This window comes from Salvelinus alpinus, chromosome 25 (genome assembly GCF_045679555.1).
Source record: "Salvelinus alpinus chromosome 25, SLU_Salpinus.1, whole genome shotgun sequence".
Lineage (NCBI taxonomy): Eukaryota > Metazoa > Chordata > Actinopteri > Salmoniformes > Salmonidae > Salvelinus > Salvelinus alpinus.
In genome coordinates, this window is record NC_092110.1 from 1,241,697 (window position 1) to 1,264,039 (window position 22,343).

The window sequence follows — 22,343 nt, forward strand, 5'->3', positions numbered from 1 at the left end:
GTGATACTAGCGGGTGTGTCACCGTCTCCTCTGAGAGGTGTGGTTCAGTAAACGGAAGCAAATCTGTCAGCGCCGCCAGCCCTGTCCTGTTATTAGGGAAGCAGCTGCATCACACAGGAAAGTTGATCAGTCAAAGGAGCCATTTACCAGAAATGTGAGCGATTCAAAACATTGGCGCAACTTTACTGTCCTACATCATTCAATTCCCCTCATCTAGAGAATAAGCTTTCTGGCGCACGCAATATTCTATTATGTTCTCCCTTTGGTGTTACTAGTGGAGTTAGTCCTTGTTTGGTAACTACTCATTCGCTCAGATAAGTTGTCTGGAGAATCATTTTAGTGTTCTTGTTTCATTTTCATGACCTAGTAAACTACATCTTGTTTATGGAGAGTTTATCAAGTTTAGAATTTGAGCTCAACAACAACCCATGTCAACCTGGAGACAGAAATCTAGAACCTGGAGCCTGTCATCCATTGAGTAAAATGCTTGCAGCCCACATGGACCTGGCCTCTCTCTGAAACGGGGGCAAGTGTTATTGTGGAATGTTCTGTTTAAACGATCTCAAGGCCCTGTGCTCAGCTGGGGGGGGGGGGGGGGGGCTCCGGGGTTAGTTAGGGCTTGTTCTACAATGGGTTAGAGGGAGAGAGGGGTGGATATTGATGAATGGGGTAACAGGGGGTAGTTTCGACCCTGGCTGCTGTTCACCTTATTGAGCACTAATGAGACGCAGACTCTACTGTACAACAAGAGAAAGCCTCCTCAATACTCCTCTTCTGAAAGTTGCCAGCCTGCTTTCAGGCATAATGTGAACATGATATATGAGACAGAGGCCAACTGAGGCACATAGTATGGATTCCTGAGTGTTCCTGAGATTATTTGAACATGTAATGGACCCATAAAAAGTGACTGACTTGAACTGTGTAAATAGTTCAAGTTTATCCATTCAATACCATCTGAAGTTTTCATGTAAATAAGTTGTATTTTCCTCTCTGCTTATAAACATATGGCTTAAAATAAACAAAACATAAAAAATATAAAGTTACCAATATGACAGCAGTAAATGTGCAATCAATAAGCTTTAAACATAAATGGTTGGGTGCTTTTCAGTGAGGATGAGAGAATATGTTCAAATGTGGTCAAAGCCAACACTGCCATCTGCTGGTGAAATTAACAGTGTGCACAATTGAGACATTCACAATCATTGATTGTGGGAGACTACATCCTTAGATCTGTCCCTATAATACAAGCATTCTAGGATAATATTAGCTTCAGGATGAGCACACTAGAGCCGACCCGTACTGGCTCTGACATTTAATTTTCAGTCCTTTCTAGCAGGGTTCCAGCATATATGGATGTGTTACCAGGCCAGTGCGACTTGACTCGGCTCAGTAAAGGTACAATTATTACACTGTGTCCATGCAGTACATTTGAAAGGACTGGATGGGTGTCACAGGAAAAGTATCTTTATTATCTGACATCGGAATAATTGACCAAACAGACATTTAAACCACTTCAAGTTACAGTTGAGTAGGAGACTTGTAGCTTATCTATTGTGATTGCACATCATCCTACGCTAACTAAACAGTATATTCACATGCCAACTACAAAAGGTGATCTAAGCATGGTAGCAAAGTAAAAGTCTAAATATGGTAACATTACCATTCCTTTACCACTCCTTTTCCATGTTCAGGCCATCATACGAGGCTATTCAGATAGGACAATGATTGTGTTTTGTGACCTGGTGTCTCTTAAAAAGGTCCCCAATTGGGAAATGTTGATCCCATAGTCAAAGCAGTGGTATGGCTTCTCACAAGTTTAGATTTTACAGGTTTACAAAACTCTTTTCATATCCAGTACAGTCATAAAGAGATTCTCCAGTGTGGGTTTGCTGATGTGCTCTAAGTCCAGAAATCTGCCTGAAACGCTTCCCACAGTCAGAGCAGCGATGTGGTTTAACTCCAGTAGAGCGCATGTGAGGAGGCCTATGCGTAACTTGGTGTGTTTTTAGATAATCTACCCGGGTGAAACATTTCTCACAGTCAAGACATTTATACGGTTTTTCTCCAGTATGTTCACGCTGATGTATCTTTAAGTGTTTTCCGTGGCTAAACTGTTTTCCACACTCAGGGCAGACATAAGGCTTCTCCCCAGTATGCATTCGCTGGTGGTCTGTAAGGTTGCCTAGTTTACCAAAGCTCTTTCCACAGTCAGAGCAAAGGTACGGTTTTTCTTGTCTATGTATTATTCTCTGATGATTTTTCAATTGGGTGGAATTATTGTAGCTTTTCTCACATTCAGGACATTGGTATGGTTTCTCTCCATTATGCGCCATCATATGAACTTTCAACCGATCTGATCTTGTGAACTTCTCATCACAATGCGTACATTGAAAAGGCTTCTCTCCAGTATGTAACCGCTTGTGTTTTTTCAAATTACCTTCTGAAGAGAATCCTTTCCCGCACTCAGAACAGTGGTGAGGCTTCTCTCCCGTGTGTATCCTTTCGTGTGCTTTTAGGTCTTCTTCTATAAGGAAGGTAAGACCACAGTTAGAGCACAGGTGAGGCTTCTCTCCAGTGTGTTGTTGTTTATGTCTCTTAAAGGGTCTCCAAGATGTAAAACTTTCGTTACAGTCTGGACAGTGGTGACGGGGCTTCTCTCCAGTGTGTGTGTACAGGTGATGGTTAAGACCTGTTTGTGTTGTGAAAGTCTTTTCACACTGAGAGCACTGGTAAGGTCTCTCACCAGTGTGTATACGCACATGTTCTTTAAGATGTGATCGTTTTGAGTATCTCTTTTCACAGATGGGGCACTGGTGAGGCTTTACCCCAGTGTGAGTTCGCTGGTGGGCATTAAGGTTGCCCAGTAGAGCAAAGCTCTTTCCACAGTCAGCGCAAATGTAAGAAGATGCTGTATGCACTGCTCTCTGGTGAACTTTTAATTTGCTAGAATCATGGAATTTCTTCTCACAAACAGGGCATTGGTAAGGCTTCTCTTCAGAATGTATTTTCATATGATCTTTTAACTGGTCGGCTCTGGTGTACCGCTTATCACACTGTGTGCAGTGGAAAGGTTTCTCTCCTGAATGTAACAGCTTGTGTTTCTTTAAACAACCTGCGGTAGAGAAATTTCTCCCGCAGTCAGAGCAGTGGTGAGGATTCTCTGTGTGAATCCTTTCATGTGCTTTTAGATCTTCTAATAAAGGGAAACTAACACTACAGACAGAGCATTGGTGAGGCTTCTTTCCAGTGTGCTTGTGTCTTTTCAATTCCAATGCATTTAGGAAATATAAATTGCAATTTTCACAATGGTAAAGTTTCTCTCCAGAGTGTGAGTACAGATGCCGCTTAAGATGTATTTGTTTTGTGAAAGTCTTCGCACACTGAGAACACTGGTAAGGTCTCTCACCAGTGTGTGAACGCAGGTGTTCTTTGAAATGTGAAGCGCTATGGTATTTTTTCCCACATTCAGGGCAGTGGTGAGACTTTTTCCCAGTGTTTGTTTGCTGGTGTTCTGTCAGGTTGTCTTGTTGAGCGAAATCTGTTCCACAGTCAGGGCTACGGTCAGGTTTTTCAACAGTATGGGCCATCTCTTGACATTGTTTTTCTACATTTATGGTAATTGATCTATTCTCAGAACCAGGCTGCTCCTCAGCATGAGTCTTCATATGTCCTTTCAACTCCTCTGAAGTACTGTACCTATTCTCGCAATGCAAACAGTGGAATGGCTTCTCTCCAGAATTTACTTGCAGGTGTTGAATAAGATCTGAGCTTTTTTTGACAGCATGTGATATTTCCTGACATTCTTGTTCTTCATGTCTGGAACTTGGTGACCTATTAGCAGAACTAGGCTGAGAATCAGGCTGCTCCTCATGAGTCATCATATGATCTTTTAACTCATCTGACCTATTGTACCTCTTGTCGCATTGCAGACAATGGAAAGGTTTCTCTCCCGTGTGTAACAGCATGTGTTCCTTTAAAGTTTCGTCAGTGGAGAAACTTTGATCACAGTCAGGGCTGTGGTGAGACATCTCCACCTTGTGTAATAACAGGTGGTCTTTAAGATTTGACTTCATTTTAAAACTCTTCTCACACTGACCACATTGGTAAGGCCGCTCCCCAGTATGTGCCATCATATGAACTTTTAACTGGTCTGATCTGATGAACCTCTTGTCACACTGATGGCAACAGAAAGGCTTAATCCCTGAATGTAGCCGCTTGTGTTTCGTTAAATACCGCACTGTAGAGAAAGTTCGCCCGCAGTCAGAGCAGTGGTGAGGCTTCTCTCCAGAGTGCACTGGCAGGTGTTGATAAAGATTTGAACTATTAATGAAACTCTTGTCACACTGTGAGCACTGGAAAGGCCTCTCACCACTATGAATTCGCATGTGTTTTTGAAGACCTGCATTGCTAGAGAATCTCTTCTTACATTCAGGGCATTGGTAAGAACTCACAGAAGAGAAACTATCATCGCTATCTGAACAGTGGGAAGACGTCTTTCCAGAATGTGGCTGCACGTGTCGTTGAGGGTGTGATAGTTTTGTGGAGCTCTTCTTACGTCGAGGGCTCTTTCCTTTGTCAACTTCCTGGTGTTGCACGCCTGATGCAGACAATGCCTCCACTGATGAGTCTGAGGACTCAGGAGGACACACTCCTGTCCGAATGACAACAGAAAAACATGTCAGTAGCTGCAACAAGTTACACTATATCAACTTCGGAAAGGAAGAGGTGCAAAGCTCGCTCACAACTTTTTTAAATCTTATTTAAACAACTATTAAAAGATTGATGTTTCAGCCTTATTCAATGGACTTCATCTGAACATCAAGCTTTAACTGTTTAAATAAAACATGTTCATGATGAGCGAGAGTGTGCACTTTTTCGGTTAAGCACCCTCCACTTCTTTCCACTATATCAACTTTGAATGATAATATCAATTAATGAAGTCCAATGTGACGTCATTACCACTTGTAGTGGATCTTTAATACAATCTGTCTATTCATACCTGCATTAGCAAAGACTGAAATCATATCCTCCTCCTTTTCCACTTTGATGTTGAATCTCTGCCCCAGCATAAACCTGCAGTCCTCCAGCAGCACCGTTGCATCCTGCTGTAACGACTGGGCTCCGCTGTCACAATCAGGAACCAGTGACTCCCTCTGCTGTGGTATAATGAGCCACTCTGGAGCTGGATCCGCCGGCTGCCTGTTGTTGGGTAACCAAGCCCCTCCCTCATTCGGTTCACCATCGCAGCTTGCGTGTGAGCTGTCCACCTCTACCGTCGCTGACTGGTTGGTACTTGTAGGCACATCGCAAGCATCTATCTGTATTCCTTTGATGTCTTCTTTCAGTTGGAGTAACTGAGAGATTCCCTGGTCCTCTGAATCCAATATATTTACATTTTCACAATACTCCCCTACTATACGACGCAACGAGCGTTGACTCTTCCCTTTGACTTCTGATCCGTCCTTGCCCCCTATTCCACAACGTCCGCACAAGTAATGTAAATTGTCCTCAGATAAAGTGTATAAACTCAGTTCAATTTCATCCAGCAACGTTTCCCTCTCCCGACTCATATTGCCCTACTCACGTCACAACCACGACTGGTTAGACAGCTAGCTTTTGTAACGCCTCGGGACACTTTGCCCACTTCCCGTGTGATATGTGCTGATGCTCACGTGAACATAAAGCTGAGCGTTGCCTCCAGGGTGCCCAGAACTTATCTAGGACATGTCCTCGCTCTCCTGAAATAAAATCACACACAGAACGAGGAATGAAAATCAGCCTGCCTCCATTTGTTACCCACTGACACTGTATGAGCTTAAGGTAAACAAATACTAAAAATGTTTACTGAATGGCATCACAAGTGTTTACACCGAAACAGTAACATTGTTTAAAACAATATTTATTGACTTGTTCCTGGAGTGCCACAGGTAGGCAACTGTAGGGTTGTGTCAACCATCACATCTGATTTAAATCACTTCATCAAACAGTGGTGAAATTCAACACACCAGTGCCCAGTTTCCCGAAAGAGATGGAGCTTACCAGTACTTCCGAATTTGGTATACCCACAACAGAATGCTGTTGGTCCCATTAAAATGATTGATGTCAGTAGACCTCTGATTTGCCTGCTCATCCAATGAGCCAAGATTACATAATGTTCTATAAGGAAATGGCAAGCATTTTTGAAACTGAGATACAAGTTTGAGGTGGTTTTTTCCCCCCTCCAATTTAAGTTTGTCAAAAACCTTATTTGGGTAAGACTTAACAGAAAATGAACTTTTAAAAGTGAGATTTTCACTGGACAGTTACTTTCAGCTTATGAATGCTTTAAATGATGCATAGTTCCTATAAAAACAGCCAAAGATGTCACATGCATTTCCCAATACTTTTTTAAATATTTAACCAGGTAGGCAAGTTGAGAACAAGTTCTTATTTACAACTGCAAACCGGCCAAGATAAAGCAAAGCAGTGCAACAAAAACAGTTAAACAAATGTACAGTCAATAACAAAATAGAAATATGTATACAGTGTGTGCAAATGTAGAAGAGTAGGGAGGTAGTCAATAAATAGGCCTGAGGCGAAATAATTACAATTTAGCATTAACCCTGAAGTGATCGATGTGCAGATGATGATGTGCAACAGATGATGATGTGCAAGTAGAGATACTGGGGTGCAAAAGAGCAAGAGGGTAATTAATAATATGGGGATGAGGTAGTTGGGTGTGCTATTTACAGATTGGCTATGTACAGGTACAGTGATCAGTAAGCTGCTCTGACAGCTGATGCTTAAAGTTAGAGAGGGAAATATAAGTCACCAGCTTCAGAGATTTTTGCAATTCGTTCCAGTCACTGGCAGCAGAGAACTGGAAGGAAAGGCTTGGCTTTGGGGATGTGTTGGCTTTGGGGATGACCACTGAAATATACCTGCTGGAGCCCGTACCACGGGTGGGTGACGCTATGGTGACCAGTGAGCTGAGGGTGGGAGGGTGCGGGCAGCGATCGGTTGAAGAGCATGCACTTAGTTTAACTAGCATTTACCAGCAGTTGGAGGCCACGGAAGGAATGTTATGGCGTTAAAGCTCATTTGGAGGTTTGTTAGCACAGTGTCCAGAGAAGGGCCAGAGGTATACAGAATGGTGTCGTCTGTGTAGAGGTGGATCAGAGAATCACCAGCAGCAAGAGCGACATCATTGATGTATACAGAGAAAAGAGTCGGACTGAGAATTGAACCCTGTGGCACACCCAAAGAGACTGCCAGAGGTCCGGACAACAGGCCCTCCGATTTGACACACTGAACTCTGTCTGAGAAGTACTTAGTGAACCAAGCGAGGCAGTCATTTGAGAAATCAAGGCTGTTACGTCTGCCGATAAGAATGCGGTGATTGAGAGTCGAAAGCCTTGGCTAGGTCGATGAAGACGGCTGCACAGCACTGTCTTTTATCGATGGCGGTTATGATATCGTTTAGGACCTTTGGCGTGGCTAAAGTGCACCCATGACTAGCTCGGAAACCAGATTGCATAGTGGAGAAGGTACGGTGGGATTCGAAATGGTCGGTGATCTTAACTTGGCTTTCGAAGATTTTAGAAAGGCAGGGCAGGATGGATATAGGTCTATTACAGTTTGGGTCTATAGTGTCTCCCCCTTTGAAGAGGGGAATGACCACGGCAGCTTTCCAATCTTTGGGAATCTCAGATGATATGAGATGTTGAATAGGCTAGTAATAGGGGCTGCAACAATTTCGGCAGATCATTTTAAAGAGGGTCCAGACTGTCTAGCCCGGTTGATTTGTAGGGATCCAGATTTTGGAGCTCTTTCAGAGCATCAGCTGTCTGGATTTGGGTGGAGAAGCTGGCGGGGCTTGGGCAAGTTGCTGCAGGGGGGTGCTGAGATGATGGCAGGGGTAGGAGTAGCCAGGTGGAAAGCATGGCCAGCCATAGAAAAATGCTTATTGAAATGATCGATTATCGTAGATTTATCGGTGGTGACAGTGTTTCCTATCCTCAGTGCAGTGAGCAGCTGGGAGGAGGTGCTCTTATTCTTCATGGACTTTAGTGTACCAAAACCTTTTGGAATTAGTGCTAGAAGCAAATTTCTGTTTGAAAAAGCTAGCCTTAGCTTTTTTAACTTCTCTAGGGTAGGGGGCAGCATTCGGAATTTTGGATGAAATGCATGCCCAAATTAAACTGCCTGCATCTCGGGCCCAGAATATATGATATGCATATAACTGGTAGATTTGGATAGAAAACATTCTAAAGTTCCCGAAACTGTTAAAATAGTGTCTGTGAGTATAACAGAGCTGATTTGGCAGGCGAAAACCTGAGAAAAATCCATTCAGGAAGTAGTTTTTTTTTGTTGGTTTTGTAGTTTTCTATTCAATGCCAATACAGTATCCATTGACTTAAGACTCAAATTGTTTCTATGCCTTCCACTAGATGTCAACAGTCTTCAGAAATTGTTTCAGGCTTGTATTCTGAAAAATTAAGAAGAGCATTCTGAATGAGTGGACCCTGCCGTGTCACAGAGCATTTTCCTGCGCCAGACTGAGAGAGTGCGTTTGTTTACCTTTTAAATTGACAACGTTATTGTCCGGTTGAAATATTATCGATTATTTAGGCTATAAACAACCTGAGGTTTGAATATAAACATCGTTTGACATGTTTCTATGAACTTTACGGATACAGTTTGGATTTTTTTGTCTTCCTGTTTTGACTGCGTTTGAGCCTGTGGATTACTGAAGAAAACGCGAACAAAACATAGGTTTTTGGGTATAAAGAGACTTTATCGAACAATATAAACATTTATTGAGTAAATGAATGTCTGCTGAGTGCAACCATATGAAGATCATCAAAGGTAAGGGATTAATTGTATCTTTTATCTATTTCTAAATTGTGTAACTGTTCTACCTGGCTGGCTACTGTTTGTAATGATTTGTCTAGTGGGCTATGTTCTCAAATAATCATAAGGTATGCTTTCGCCGTAAAGCATTTTTAAAATCTAAAACCGTGGTTGGATTTACAAGCAGTTGATCTTTAAACCTATGTAAAATATGTTTTGTTTTCTGAATTTTTATAATGAGTATTTCTGTATTTGAATTTGGCGCCCAGCAGTTTCACTGGCTGTTGAAGAGGTGGGACGCTACCGTCTCACGTGCCCAAGAGAGGTTAACTGACGGAGTATATTGGTTCCTGACTTCCCTGAAAAGTTGCATATCGCAGGGGCTATTCGATGCTAAATACACCATGTAGAGAGATCGTTCATAAGTGTGTCATTGGTGCATGTGTTGATACAGACAGGACTGAAAAGCAGGGCTGCTCTCTGAACAGCTTTCTCCATTAAAATCGTACCTTTACAATTATTTCACAATACTGATGAAGAATCAGCGCCAAGAGAGATATTACCACCTTTATCTGCAAATATTGAGGCAGCTTCAAGGGGAAGAGAAGTAAAGCTAAGCAAAGCGGTGCATTCAATCCACTAATACTAAAACGTGCATTTAAGATAAACATAAATATTTGTAGTACTTTGAACAACGTTTATTTGAGGATGTTTGAGGTATGGTCAGCATTGTAAACAGTCAATTCTGGGACATCGACATGTCTTAAAAGAGGCAGAAAGCTTAAATTCTTGTTAATCTAACTGCAGTGTCCAACGTACAGTAGCTATTAGAGTAAAAAAAAGACCATGCTATTTTTTGAGGATAGTGCAAAACAATAAAACACTTATCACGGCAACTGGTTTGATACATTCACTTCTGAAGGTAAATAACATACTTACATTCAGTAATCTTGCTCTGATTTGTCATCCTGAGGGTCCCTCAGACAAAATTTGGCATAGTTTTGTTTGTTAAAATCCATTTTTATATTCAAATGTAGGAAACGTAGGAACTGGGTTCTACAGTTTGAACCCCCTGCTGTCTCTGGCTCCACCCCAGCCATCTAAATGTAGGAAGGTTAGTGTATTTTCTGTAGGGAAGCTAATGATCCATCATGTATGACATTCCTGGGAGTGTGTAAACTATGCTTTTTTATTACCATAGCATGTTTGTATGTTCTCTATAGTAATGTACTTGAAAATGTATAAATTGACCAATTCAGCACATTTGGGCAAACTCCTGGCAGACCTGATACAAAATATTGTGCAGTGAAGTAATTCTTCACTGGATCAGTCAAACTTTGCCCACCCACTGCTGCCATCTTGTGGACAACATCTAAATTACACCTAGAATCCTCTCTCAACGTATGGCTTTTCTCTTGCATTTCGAAGATGAAAAGGCATCTTTTTTTGTTGGTATTATCTTTTACCAGATCTAATGTGTTATATTCTCCTACATTAATTTCACATTTCCAAACTGTTTCCTTTGAAATGGTATCAAGAATATGCATATCCTTGCTTCAGGTACTGAGCTAAAGACAGTTAGATTTGAGTATGTCATTTTAGGCTAAATTTTAAAAAATCTAAAAGTGTCCGATCCTTAAATGGGAAATTAAACAATTGTTCAACATATTCACCATCTCCAGCACCACCCCAACATCAACATATGTGAAAATGGTGCGTTTCTATGTTCCGTAGTAAAAAAAAGTGTTTCAAATGACAACCAAATAGTAGGCCATGCCTAATCACAAATTAGTCATAATCACACAATGCACACCAGGGTCATTAGAAACACTTATCTTCCTCTGTCTTTTTTACAACAAAACATAGAAATGCACCATTTTCACATATGTTGATGTTTGGCGATGCTGTAGATGATGAATGTGAAGTTTCCCTTTAAGGTAGGAAACTTTATACAATTTGTTTTCATGTTCTTTATTATTTTCCCGATTGATTAAGATGATTTAAAAAATGAACTTTTGACACCTAGTGAGAGAGCTAGCTATCTAACATTGTTAGCTAACAGGTAGGGTGTCCAATCAAAAATACAAATTTGACCACTGGGTAAAACTAAGAAAATGAATGGTCCAAACGTTATGTCGCGATCATAAGCCAATCAAAAGTTAGAGTTTTTACCCTTGTAGGACAGCCAGAATTAGGGTGACTAAATCAATGGAGGCCTGAGAAAAAGTGGTCAAAAATCTGGAAAATAGTAAAGCGTCACCTAGGCTTGACTGTGTGCAAGAATTAAGGCTACTGGCTAACTGACGGGCTTACTTTCCCGTTGAATGTGTCATCTTCTCGAATCCACAAGACATAAAACAATAGAGGTAAGATGGATAGAGTTTGAGACATGTAGTATTTTCAAATTTTAGTATACACTTCATATTAAATTTGAAATTCTCTTTGAGATTTCTCACAAAAACAAGCGTATCGCTTGGAAATGTCAGAGCACAGAGCGTATAACAATTTGGATTTTATTTTTTCAAAGCCTTACATTTAATTGAACTAATGCCATGCTAATTTAGCTTTTTGAGACCCACCGAAACAACTTTGAAGACGACAACCACAAAATTTTAAATCCTCAAAAGTTGTTCAAATAAACCTGCAATGTAGGCTTGGGCGGTATTCAGATTGTCATACCGACCTTGTGTCATACCAGGATATTCGGTAATACCGAATATGGGGCATTGCTTTCAAATCCCACTGATACTCTGTAATTCGAAGGCTAACAAGTACATGTAAAATCTCATAGAGAATGGTAACTAAATGCTAATGAGCGCATTGAACATTTTCTGACCTAAACAATACAAGTAACTAAAAAATTATAAACTGTGGTTTGAGTCCTGGATGCTGATTGGCTGACACCTGTGGTATACGGTCTGATATACCATGGCTATGACAAAACATGTGTTATTTTTACTGCTCTAATTACGTTGGTAACCTGTTTGTAATAGCAATAAGGCACCTTGGGGGTTAGTGATACATTGCCAATATACCACGGCTAAGGGCTGCGATGCGTCGTGCCTAAGAACAGCCCTTAGCTGTGGTATATTGGCCATATACCACACCTCCCTGGGCCTTATTGCGTAAATACATCCTGTTTACGCATGTGCATAACTATTAGATACATCTGACAGAGTTTGAGTGCTGAAAGACGGACAGCGGATCTCGAAATCTCTGTGCAAGAAACACTTGGACAAAATAAAATGAATGTTAGGCTATTCTCTGACAATTGTGCAGTTTATTAAATGTGCCAGATGTTAAGAGTAGGGGTAACAGGACACACACAGGACGTTAGAGACATTTGGCTAGCCTGGTCCCAGATCTGTTTATGCTGACTTGCCAACTCCTACTGTATTCTTGTAGTCATGTCATGTTACTTTAAGAGTTGGCTATACAAACAGATCAAAAAACCAGGCTAACATTTGCCTGATTGTCAGGACAGAAAGAAACTTCAAAGTACTGGAGAACTACTCTCAAAATGACTTGCTTAATTAGTGGAATGATAGAAAGAAGTCCAGATAAATCACGTTGACAGTATCTCAGATGAATGTTGTAATGTTAGGGTTATTAGGGCAATGTAACTTGCATATTGTTTTCAGGTTTGAATGAGAATGTACTCCCCTAACCTTTCAGTAAAGGTCTGGATGTATTCATATTAATTGTGGATGTCTTTCCTTATATGCAAGACTAACTGCCATGTTTACTTTGTTTCGGTGCAGATATGCCTTCAATATATTGTGGAGTGGGAAACAAGTGCGGTCTAACTTTATTAGCTGGGTGCTCTGCCATTTGTGACTGTAACCAGGTTACCATCGTAGTTTTTTATGCTGAGTAAAGTAGCTTGGATTAAACATGTCACGACAGGCCTGATGGAAACAGAAAATGTGTTGGTAAAATTACCAAATGTCGACAAAACTAAATATGCTAGACACGTGGTATGTTTGTGTCAGTAAAATAAATAAATGTTTGAGATTGCAGTGGATACATTTTTTTTACGCACAGATATGGAAATAAAAACCATCAAGTCTACAGTTGAAGTCGGAAGTTTACACACACCTCAGTTTTTCACCATTCCTGACATTTAATCCTAGTAAAAATTCCCTGTCTTAGGTCAGTTAGGATCACCACTTTATTTTAAGAATGTGACATGTCAGAATAGTAGAGAGAATGATTTATTTAATCTTTCATCACATTCCCAGTGGGTCAGAAGTTCACATGCTACCAATTACTAATTGAGTGTATTGCCTTTAAATTTTTTAACTTGGGTCAAACCTTCGGGTAGCCTTCCACAAGCTTCCCACAATAACTTGGGTGAATTTTGTCCCATTCCTCCTGACAGAGCTGGTGTAACTGAGTCAAGTTTGTAGTCCTCTTTGCTCGCACACGCTTTTTCAGTTCTGGCCACAAATTTTCTAATCGGATTGAGGTCAGGGCTTTGTGATGGCCACTCCAATACGTTGACTTTGTTGTCCTTAAGCCATTTTGCCACAACTTGGAAGTATGCTTGGGGTCATTGTCCATTTGGAAGACCCATTTGCAAACAAGCTTTAACTTCCTGACTTACGTCTTGAGATGTTGCTTCAATACATCCACAATTTTAATTCCTCATGATGCTATCTATTTTGTGAAGTGCACCAGTCCCTCCTGCAGCAAAGCACCCCCACAACATGATGCTGCCACCCCCATGCTTTTTATTATTTTTTGGGGTCTGGCAGGCTAAAGCATTTTGGCAGTTATACCTTCATCAGAGCATCCTCTGCTAAATAGAATTCGATTGAACATAACATTGATTTCAATATGATGGCAATATATAGGCCTATGTAGCCTATACTGTAGTAGGCTATTTATCTTTAAGGCAGTCATCTGTTTTCATTTCAAGCACCTTTCTATCATTTGCTTATTTGTTACAATTGCAAAGACATTGGGACATTGTAGTAAACTTTGTTCTTAAGTTATCAGCAGTCACAAAGAGACAAATAAACGTCTTGATTCTATACCGAATAAAAAAAGATAAAACGCAACATGTAAAGTGTTGGTCCCATGATTCATGAGCTGACAAAGGATCACAGAAATGTTCCATATGCACCAAAAGCTTATTTCTCTCAAATTTTGTGCACAAATTTGGTTACATCCCTGTTACTGAGCATTTCTTCTTTGCCAAGATAATCCAGCCACCTGACAGGTGTGGCATATCAAGAAGCAGAATTTTGAAAATCACAGACAGAAAAGTAGGACGTTGGTACCCAGCCAAGCGCTAAGGCGTATCTCTTTCTCCTCACTGAATGACACATGGATGAATGGGCAATAATTATGCACCTCACTTCACAACTGAACAATAAGGAGGGTGAAGAGATTTATTTAATTTAGAAAGACAAGTGTAATGATTCGTTTGTTATGCCTATAAATCAGCAGCAAATCATTTGACCGCTCTGTAAAAAGAAGCTATTAAGCCACTTATTTACTGGAACTATTACACGTCGAAAGTATTGAAAGGGAAACGAAAGCATGCTACGTGTTACAGTAGGCCTTTAGAATAATGCAAAACATACCCTTGACTATCCAAGTTGATGGACGGGAAACAAAACAATGCCAGTCAGCCTGCACAGCAGGCCCATCGAAACGTCACCTAAATTATACAGAAACTAATTTCACACATGAGAGTTAGCCTACAGACAAGATTAAATTGACAATAATATTGAAATTCTTGGAGGTGCAGCTCCATTTCCAAAATGTCACTTTTTCTAAGAATATCCGTGCTGTCCATGCATTCAGCACATGACCGCTCTGGCTACTAAGCAAAAACTACTAACATAATAAAATGAAAATAGGCTGTCATCAATGGACGATAGAATCTGATAACGGTGCATGTCATTTAAATTAACTGAACAATGAGAATGATGAAGAGGGTGATTGAATTTAGAACAATAGTGTAATGAAGAATTGAGGGCAGTCTATTTTATTATGAAAGGCTGGAGATGGCATAGAATTTCTCCTCGGAGAGTCAAGCTGCAAGGCGAACCAAACGAATGGAGGCACTGGCTGCAGAATTTAGATGAGTTGGAGTCAGATGGAGGATAGGATATTGAGCTTGAAATCGACGTTGTTGATGAAGAGTCTTCATCTGATTCTGACGTTGACGGAGCCTCCGACGCCTGAGCCTCACCAAAGGAAGAAAAAAAAACAGGAGCCAACTGAGACAGTGATCCCAACTGCCACCGTGAGACAGGAGTCTAGGATGGCGCGGTTTGGGTGAAAAAAAAAAAGTGTGACGAGTTTGTGACATGCAGATGTTGCAGCATATCAGAGATTGTGATGTCGCTCACGCGCACAGAAAATAAAACTGGACATGGGACAGAGCATGGATGAGGAGTCAATTTGGTCTGATGGGTACGGGGTGGACTTTCCCCCTCCCCCAGAGAGACCAGCCACGCAACAGCTTCAGAGAGATTATGCCACACCTGCGGCAGGTGCACATGTAACAAGGCGAATAAAAACGGTTTGCTGTGCAACCGATTTGTTTGTGGGGTTTACACACAAAGCCAGGAAGCTGTGCGCCGACTGTGGACCGGAAGCATAAAGAGAAACGAGATTGATTAACGGATATCTGTGTAAAGAGAGGACAATGAAAAGACTAATCTGTCTTTTAGTTATCAAAATTCTCAACTTAATCGAGCGAACAACAGTAGGTCTATATCTTATTGGCACCAGTAAAGAGCATCGGGCATATTCCTGATGAGTGTGCACATTCACTCCATCATTGTTGGGTCAATGCAACTTAAAAAAAGTTTTGGGGACAATAATTTCCTCCTCCAGTTTAGATGAGTCATTCTATTTGTGTATCCCCTTCTCATAGCCCTAATTATACAGACAAGGTCGTTTTTATTGATCAATTTGTCAGAGTAGGCTACCATGTAATTTGTTGTAATAGTCTTATAAAGTGTTGCATGAAGAATTGCATGAAGTGTTTTTCCCGTGCAAAGAAAGAGGACACATATGATATTTTACCTTTATTTAACTAGGCAAGTCAGTTAAGAACAAATTCTTATTTTCAATGACGGCCTAGGAACAGTGGCAACTTGTTCAGGGGCAGAACGACAGATTTTTACCTTGTCAGCTCGGTGATTCGATCTTGCAACCTTCCGGTTACTAGTCCAACGCTCTAACCACTAGGCTACCTGCCGCCCCACGAAGCCCAGGCCTCTACTGTATAAGCGCTCAGCCATGCATTGGTATTTTTTGCAAACAGTGATTGAGTTATATTATTAGCCTCAATTATAACTATCCAACCTACTCATCACATAAGTCTGCAAATGCAATGATGCATGGAATGCATTATAATAAAAAGTACATTTTTATGGTGAAAATTTGCTTCCCCAAACATGAAACTCATGCATCGCATACGCTAGTGACTTTGCTGTTCGTTACTCGACTTGTTGGCTGAGGAAAAGTAAATGTAGCCAGTTATTCTAACATTTTCAAAAGGCCACACGTCATTGCATCCTCAACATGCATGTTCTGTTAAGATTAATTATCATCATTCTGAGCATTGTGGGTGGACGCCCTAATCGGGTTACATTGGGTGCGGTAAATTTTCATAACAGAAACCCTGCTCCACTTACAGCTCAGACCATGCGTACGCACAACTTCTAGTGGTTCATTAATTGCACGGAAAGCAAATATTGTTATTTTGGGGGAAATGGTGTTTGATGGACGGGAATTAAAATAATGTTAGGCTAATAAAACATTCAAATGTAGGCCTAACGATAAAACATGAATTTGCCCTTTCATCCTGTTCTTGATACCATGTCTTGACCGATTTCATGTCAATGCTAATATGGCAAAAATATTTGCTAGCTAGCTAATCAACAACTAACAGTGTATTTGAGAGAACAGTTGCTCATTGTGCAGATGCGTTTGTTTTCAATAAACCTTGGAGGCTAAATACAGTTTACATGTTGTCAACAATCTAACCCAACCCTGTCTGTTTTGCCCCATGGTTGCATATGCATCGGTTTTGTTGCTAAATAACCAACCCATCTATAGATGGCTTGCAGTTGAGTCACAAATCACCTAGCAACCACACCAGGCGCCATGTTGGAAGTCCCCCAATCGTCCATTTTGCTACCACCAGAAACGTTGGGAAGATAGAAAAACTAAATAATTGCTAAGGACCCAGAAAACAGAGGCAGTGGGAGAACCTATTCACGTAAATAAATATGTTTTGAAAATGATCAAACACAATATATTATTAGCTAGCTTGCTACAGACACTTAGTGTGCATGCTAACTCAAATGAGCTGCTAATGTAATGTCCGCTAGTTAGCTAGCTATACAGTTTGTAAAGTTAGTAGAAATTACATAATCACCAACTTGCTAACCTCACACTAGCTAGTCATCCATCTTGATGTATTTATCGTTTAACTCCAAATCCATGTGTAGCTAGCTAACTAACAGCCATGGGAGAGGGTGAATGGATTAGCAAGCGCTGTCAGAGAAGGGAGAGTAGGCTACTCTGGATAGGGCAGGTACCTTTGAGGGAGGACCTTATGAAACTATTCTCCAGTTCCAGTCCCTAGCGAGAAAAACTGAGGACATACATATAGCAACATAATATTCAAACCCGGTCAGCAGATAGAGGTCCTCTAGTGTCCTAAGTTGTCATAACTGCATGTTCATTAATTGTTTATGGTTCATTGAACAAGCATGGGAAACAGTGTTTAAACTCTTTACAATGAAGATCTGTGAAGTTATTTGGATTTTTACGAGTTATCTTTGAAAGACAGGGTCCTGAAAAAGGGACGTTTCTTTTTTTTTGTTGAGTTTATATGAGGCTAATCATTACACTAGATTTTGTACATGCCTTGTGCTGCCATGAAATGTTTTATTGCAAATCCAACCCTTGTAATCTAGGTGGTGAAATTTCTGGAAGCAGAAGACGGGACCCTTGGCTTAAAACACACATACAACTACAACCAAGTTCAATGCCAGATAGACCTTCTGGGAGAAAAGTGAGTGGCACTTGGAGATGCCACTGCGATAATGAAGATGGTTTGCCTAAGACTACCACAACAATTACATTGTCTATGCTAAACCTTTTTAAATTGTAAAGAAAAAGTAGTTGGGCTATAAGAAATACTTTTTATTCAAATGGGGCTAGGCAAAGCAGAGAAGACAAAATATTTTTACATTTCACCCATACAACAACATCGCCTATTAAAGCACAGTATTTTTACAAAATCATAAACAATGGTCTAAACAATGGTCTAGGGGGGCGGGCAGGTAACCTAGTGGTTTGAGCGTTGGGCCAGTAACTGAAAGGTTGCTAGAATCCCCGAGCTGACATGGTAAAAATCTGTCGTTCTGCCCCTGAACAACCCACTGTTAACCCACTGTTCCTAGGCCGTCATTGAAAATAAGAATATGTTCTTAACTGACTTGCCTAGTTGAACAAAAAATAAAAAGGGGGCACTGTTGTTATGACGACAAGGTGAAGGTGCTCTACCCAAATGGCACAACGGAATCATTCAGATCGACCAAAGCACAGCATATAAAAATCATCATATCACCACCTGGTACGGCAACTGCACCGCCCACAACCACTAAGGCTCTCCAGAGGGTGTCGCAGTCTGCCCAACGCATCACCAGGGGCAAACTACCTGCCCTCCAGGATTGCCTACCCTTTGGTGTTGAACTACTGTAGCTAGCTAACTATCTTAGTATGTCAGTATGTTATATATAAATCGAGACAACACGAGTGGAACTAGATATGGAACGCCGTTTGGCTATTTGCATGTCAAAAAACATACACGTCAAATAACACTATTTGAAGTGTCAAATAAGCTTGTTTACCAATCAGGACCCAAATATGACATCACATAATAATTTAACACATTCATTCATTTTTTACGTAATTATTACACTCTCACTCATACGTCACAACGATTCACCGATATGTATGCTATGATGCTGGTAAAATTGTCTGGCGCTGGACAGTGCTGGTCATAAAAAAAAGCTTGCTAGCTGATGGATACAAGCAATGTTCTTCCCCAAAAACATAGCAAAACGACAAATGTTTCAGTAGCTATAGTTAGCTAGCCATCTAGCCAAGTGTCATCATCTAAAATACCCCTAATTTATAACTCTGTTCTTATTTGATTAATGGTGGTCAGACCCACCTATGTGGAGCTAGCCACAATAAGGATTAGCCACAATAGTGGAATTTGCGATTTGCCTTCAAAATAAAAGTCTTGATGAAAGTCATGCAAATAAGAAAAACAGTGGAATCACGCCATAATGGAAAAGATCATGCTAAACGAGGTTGGAATGTTCTTATATAAATTCAACAAAAGACAATTTGTTAATTTGACAAAAGTCTGTTGAAATCACACTGGATGTATTAGACTTTAGAATTGAATTGGGGGCATACTTATTTCACTGTATAGCCTTACCTATGGATTGTGGATCAATGACATGGGGTATCAGTCTATTCAATGACACGAGCGAACATTAGCATCGTAGCTCTTATTGCGGGACTATGAAATCACTGGGGGCAAACTACCTGCCCCCCAGGACACCTACAGCACCCGTTGTCACAGAAAGGCCATATAGATCATCAAGGACAACAACCACCCGGGCCTCTGTCTGCTCACCCCGCTACCATCCAGAAGGCGAGGTCAGTACAGGTTCATCAAAGCTGGGACCGAGAGACTGAAAAACAGCTTCTATCTCAAGGCCATCAGACTGTTAAACAACCATCACTAACACAGAGACTGCTGCCTACATACAGACTCGAAATCATTGGCCACTTTAATAAATGGATCACTAGTCACTTTAATAATGTTTACATATCTTGCATTACTCATCTCATATAGATACTGTATTTTATACCATCTATTGCATCTTGCCTATGCCGCTCTGTCATTGCTCATCCATATATTCTTCTTATTCCATTCCTTTACTTAGATTTCTGTGTATTAGGTAGTTGTTGTGGAATTGTTACGATTCCTCGTTAGACATTGCTGCACTGTCAGAACTAGCAGTACAAGCATTTCGCTACACTCGCAATAACATCTGCGTATGTGTATGTGACAAATACATTTAGCCACATTTATTGTTCCAGTCAACCTACTGTGTGTATTGAACACTATTCCAGAGGAAAAAAACAATACAATGTGGATGGTTTGACCCTGATAACTCAAGGACTTTGGGAAAGAAAGCACTAGGGTACTGTGTAGGATGATACCCCATCTCATTGATCTCCAATCGTTAGGTAAGGCTGTACAGTGCGATATGAATGTCAATACACACAATAAACTGACTGTGGTGGGACAGTCAGTGGGAAATATTTCCGTAAACTCTACACAGTTGTGTTCTCTGGGTGTCACCAAGTAGACCGATACCTCATTACATTGCTCCACATGCCAACCATGTTTAACATGATCAAGTCTAAATATGGCCTGATTTCACCAATTGTAACCTTATGTATCAATTTCAAAGAGGGACTTTTATTTTAAAGGCGAACCGCAAATTCCACTATTGTGGCTACTCCTCATTGTGGCTAGCGTCACAACATAATCCGGTCCAGTCAAACAATTGTATAGTAGTCAAATGATGCTTGCTGGCTGCTTATAACGTTAGTTTTGGGCAACAGGGTTAAATAGTGGACTAGCTAGTTATTTCAATAGGAGAACAACAAGTGGCTACCCAGCTAATACATACTCACATGGATTCCTAAATCATTGCTAAGAATATTGAAAATGACTGCCGTTTCTACTGTTTATTGTTTTCAGGCTGGTTGCTTATAACATCTATCGTTTGATCCTGATCTAATTGCAAATGTTCACACAGACGTTTTCACATTCGGTCGAACAAATAATGCCTTATTACCAACGCAGTATTGTACAGCTTTGACAGTGATCGTAATGGTGGCGCTTGGCTTGCACGTGCAAATTCAGCACAAACAACATTCTATTCTATAATATAATTGTGTTATTTGACTTGTCAAATAAATTAAAAGCATATTTGACACGTCAAATAGTGTTTTGACACACAAAGACCCAAACGGCGTTCCATAACTATACGCTAAGTAGGTTTATTTCACTCACAAGCTTGACGAATGTGTAAAGCCACCACGCTAAAAAGTAAAATATTTGTAATCATTCTGTCGTTTCAAGGTTCAATTGCCGAGCTGATTAGCAATACTGGCTAACTAGCGATATAGTTCGTTTGGCGTTCTCTTGCTAGCTAACGTTACCGTAGCTAGCTGCAAGTGATTCGAACAATGCACATACTTTGACCGCGTGCACGCGTTCCTCGTTGGTAGGTACATTTCAGGACTAAGATATTCGACTTCTCCTGACAAAGCAACATTAGCAATGTATTTAAAATGTGAACAAATTATATGAACCAAAATCGGACCTTTTTACATACCTGCTTCTCCAAGAAAACTGCCTTCTCTCTGAAGACGCTGGCCTGGCTGCGGTTGCCACAAAAGTCAACATTGGCTATACGTACAAATGATTGAAAACAGTAATTCGTTTTTTGGTCTTAATTCAAGGTTAGTCATAATGTTAGCAGTGTGGTTACGTTTAAATAATTTTAAGATGAGAAATGATAATACTGGTGAGGTTTTTACTCTGTGGTAGTTATTGGCGATATCTATACGGGGTCCTTGGGACGTCACTGCACTTCTTCTATGAGATTTAACGGCAGTTGGCATCCAATTTGTTGCATTACCGCCACCTACTAGACTGGAGTAAAACTCCCTTCTACTTTACTTGAAAAATCTAATCAAAGTTTATTTGTCACGTGCGCGGAATACAACAGGTGTAGTAGACCTTACAGTGAAATGCCTACTAACCAATAGTGCGAAAAAGGTATTCGGTGAACAATAGGTAAGTAAAGAAATAAAACAACAGTAAAAAGACAGGCTATATACAGTAGCGAGGCTTCATACAGACACCGGTTAGTCAGGCTGATTGAGGTAGTATGTACATGTAGATATCGATTTTTAGCATTTATAGCAATACTAAATAAATACCCTACCATCTAGCACTATACTCACTAATTTCAAAATTATATAAAATAAAATTAACACCCTCCTACTCCACTAATTAAATGTATTTATTCCTACCTCATGCCATCGCCCTGAAAGAATGGGACATCACCACTTAACACATCCTGTAACTCTTCTGCTGTCAAGTCTCGCACACCCAAATACCTCTCTGCAGCTGCCACCACAACCTCAATTTTCTGAGACTTCCGATCCATCCCTGCAGTACAATTAATAACCATTGGTATAAATGCTAAAAATCCATTCTTACTGAAACTTATTTCACTTTTTGGCCTATCCCTCTGTACTGGAATATATCTCTACTACTCTCAAAACTCCTCCCCCTTAACCCATCTTACTCTACTTTCTTCACTGGCTCAGCATATGACAACTTCTGCTCTACTCTAACCCTGGAAACC

General features: G+C 40.5%; 1 protein-coding gene across 1 annotated transcript; it reads right to left on the reverse strand.

The window, feature by feature from the left end:
* Positions 1–1,448: 1,448 nt before the first annotated feature.
* Positions 1,449–21,501, reverse strand: LOC139553150 (zinc finger protein 585A-like). Its single transcript, XM_071365120.1, has 3 exons — positions 21,303–21,501; positions 5,000–5,738; positions 1,449–4,651 (listed from the first exon to the last, which is right to left on the reverse strand). Exons 2-3 carry the CDS (start codon positions 5,568–5,570, stop codon positions 1,824–1,826), a joined length of 3,399 nt encoding a protein of 1,132 aa, XP_071221221.1. The 5' UTR covers positions 5,571–5,738; positions 21,303–21,501; the 3' UTR covers positions 1,449–1,823.
* Positions 21,502–22,343: the final 842 nt, after the last annotated feature.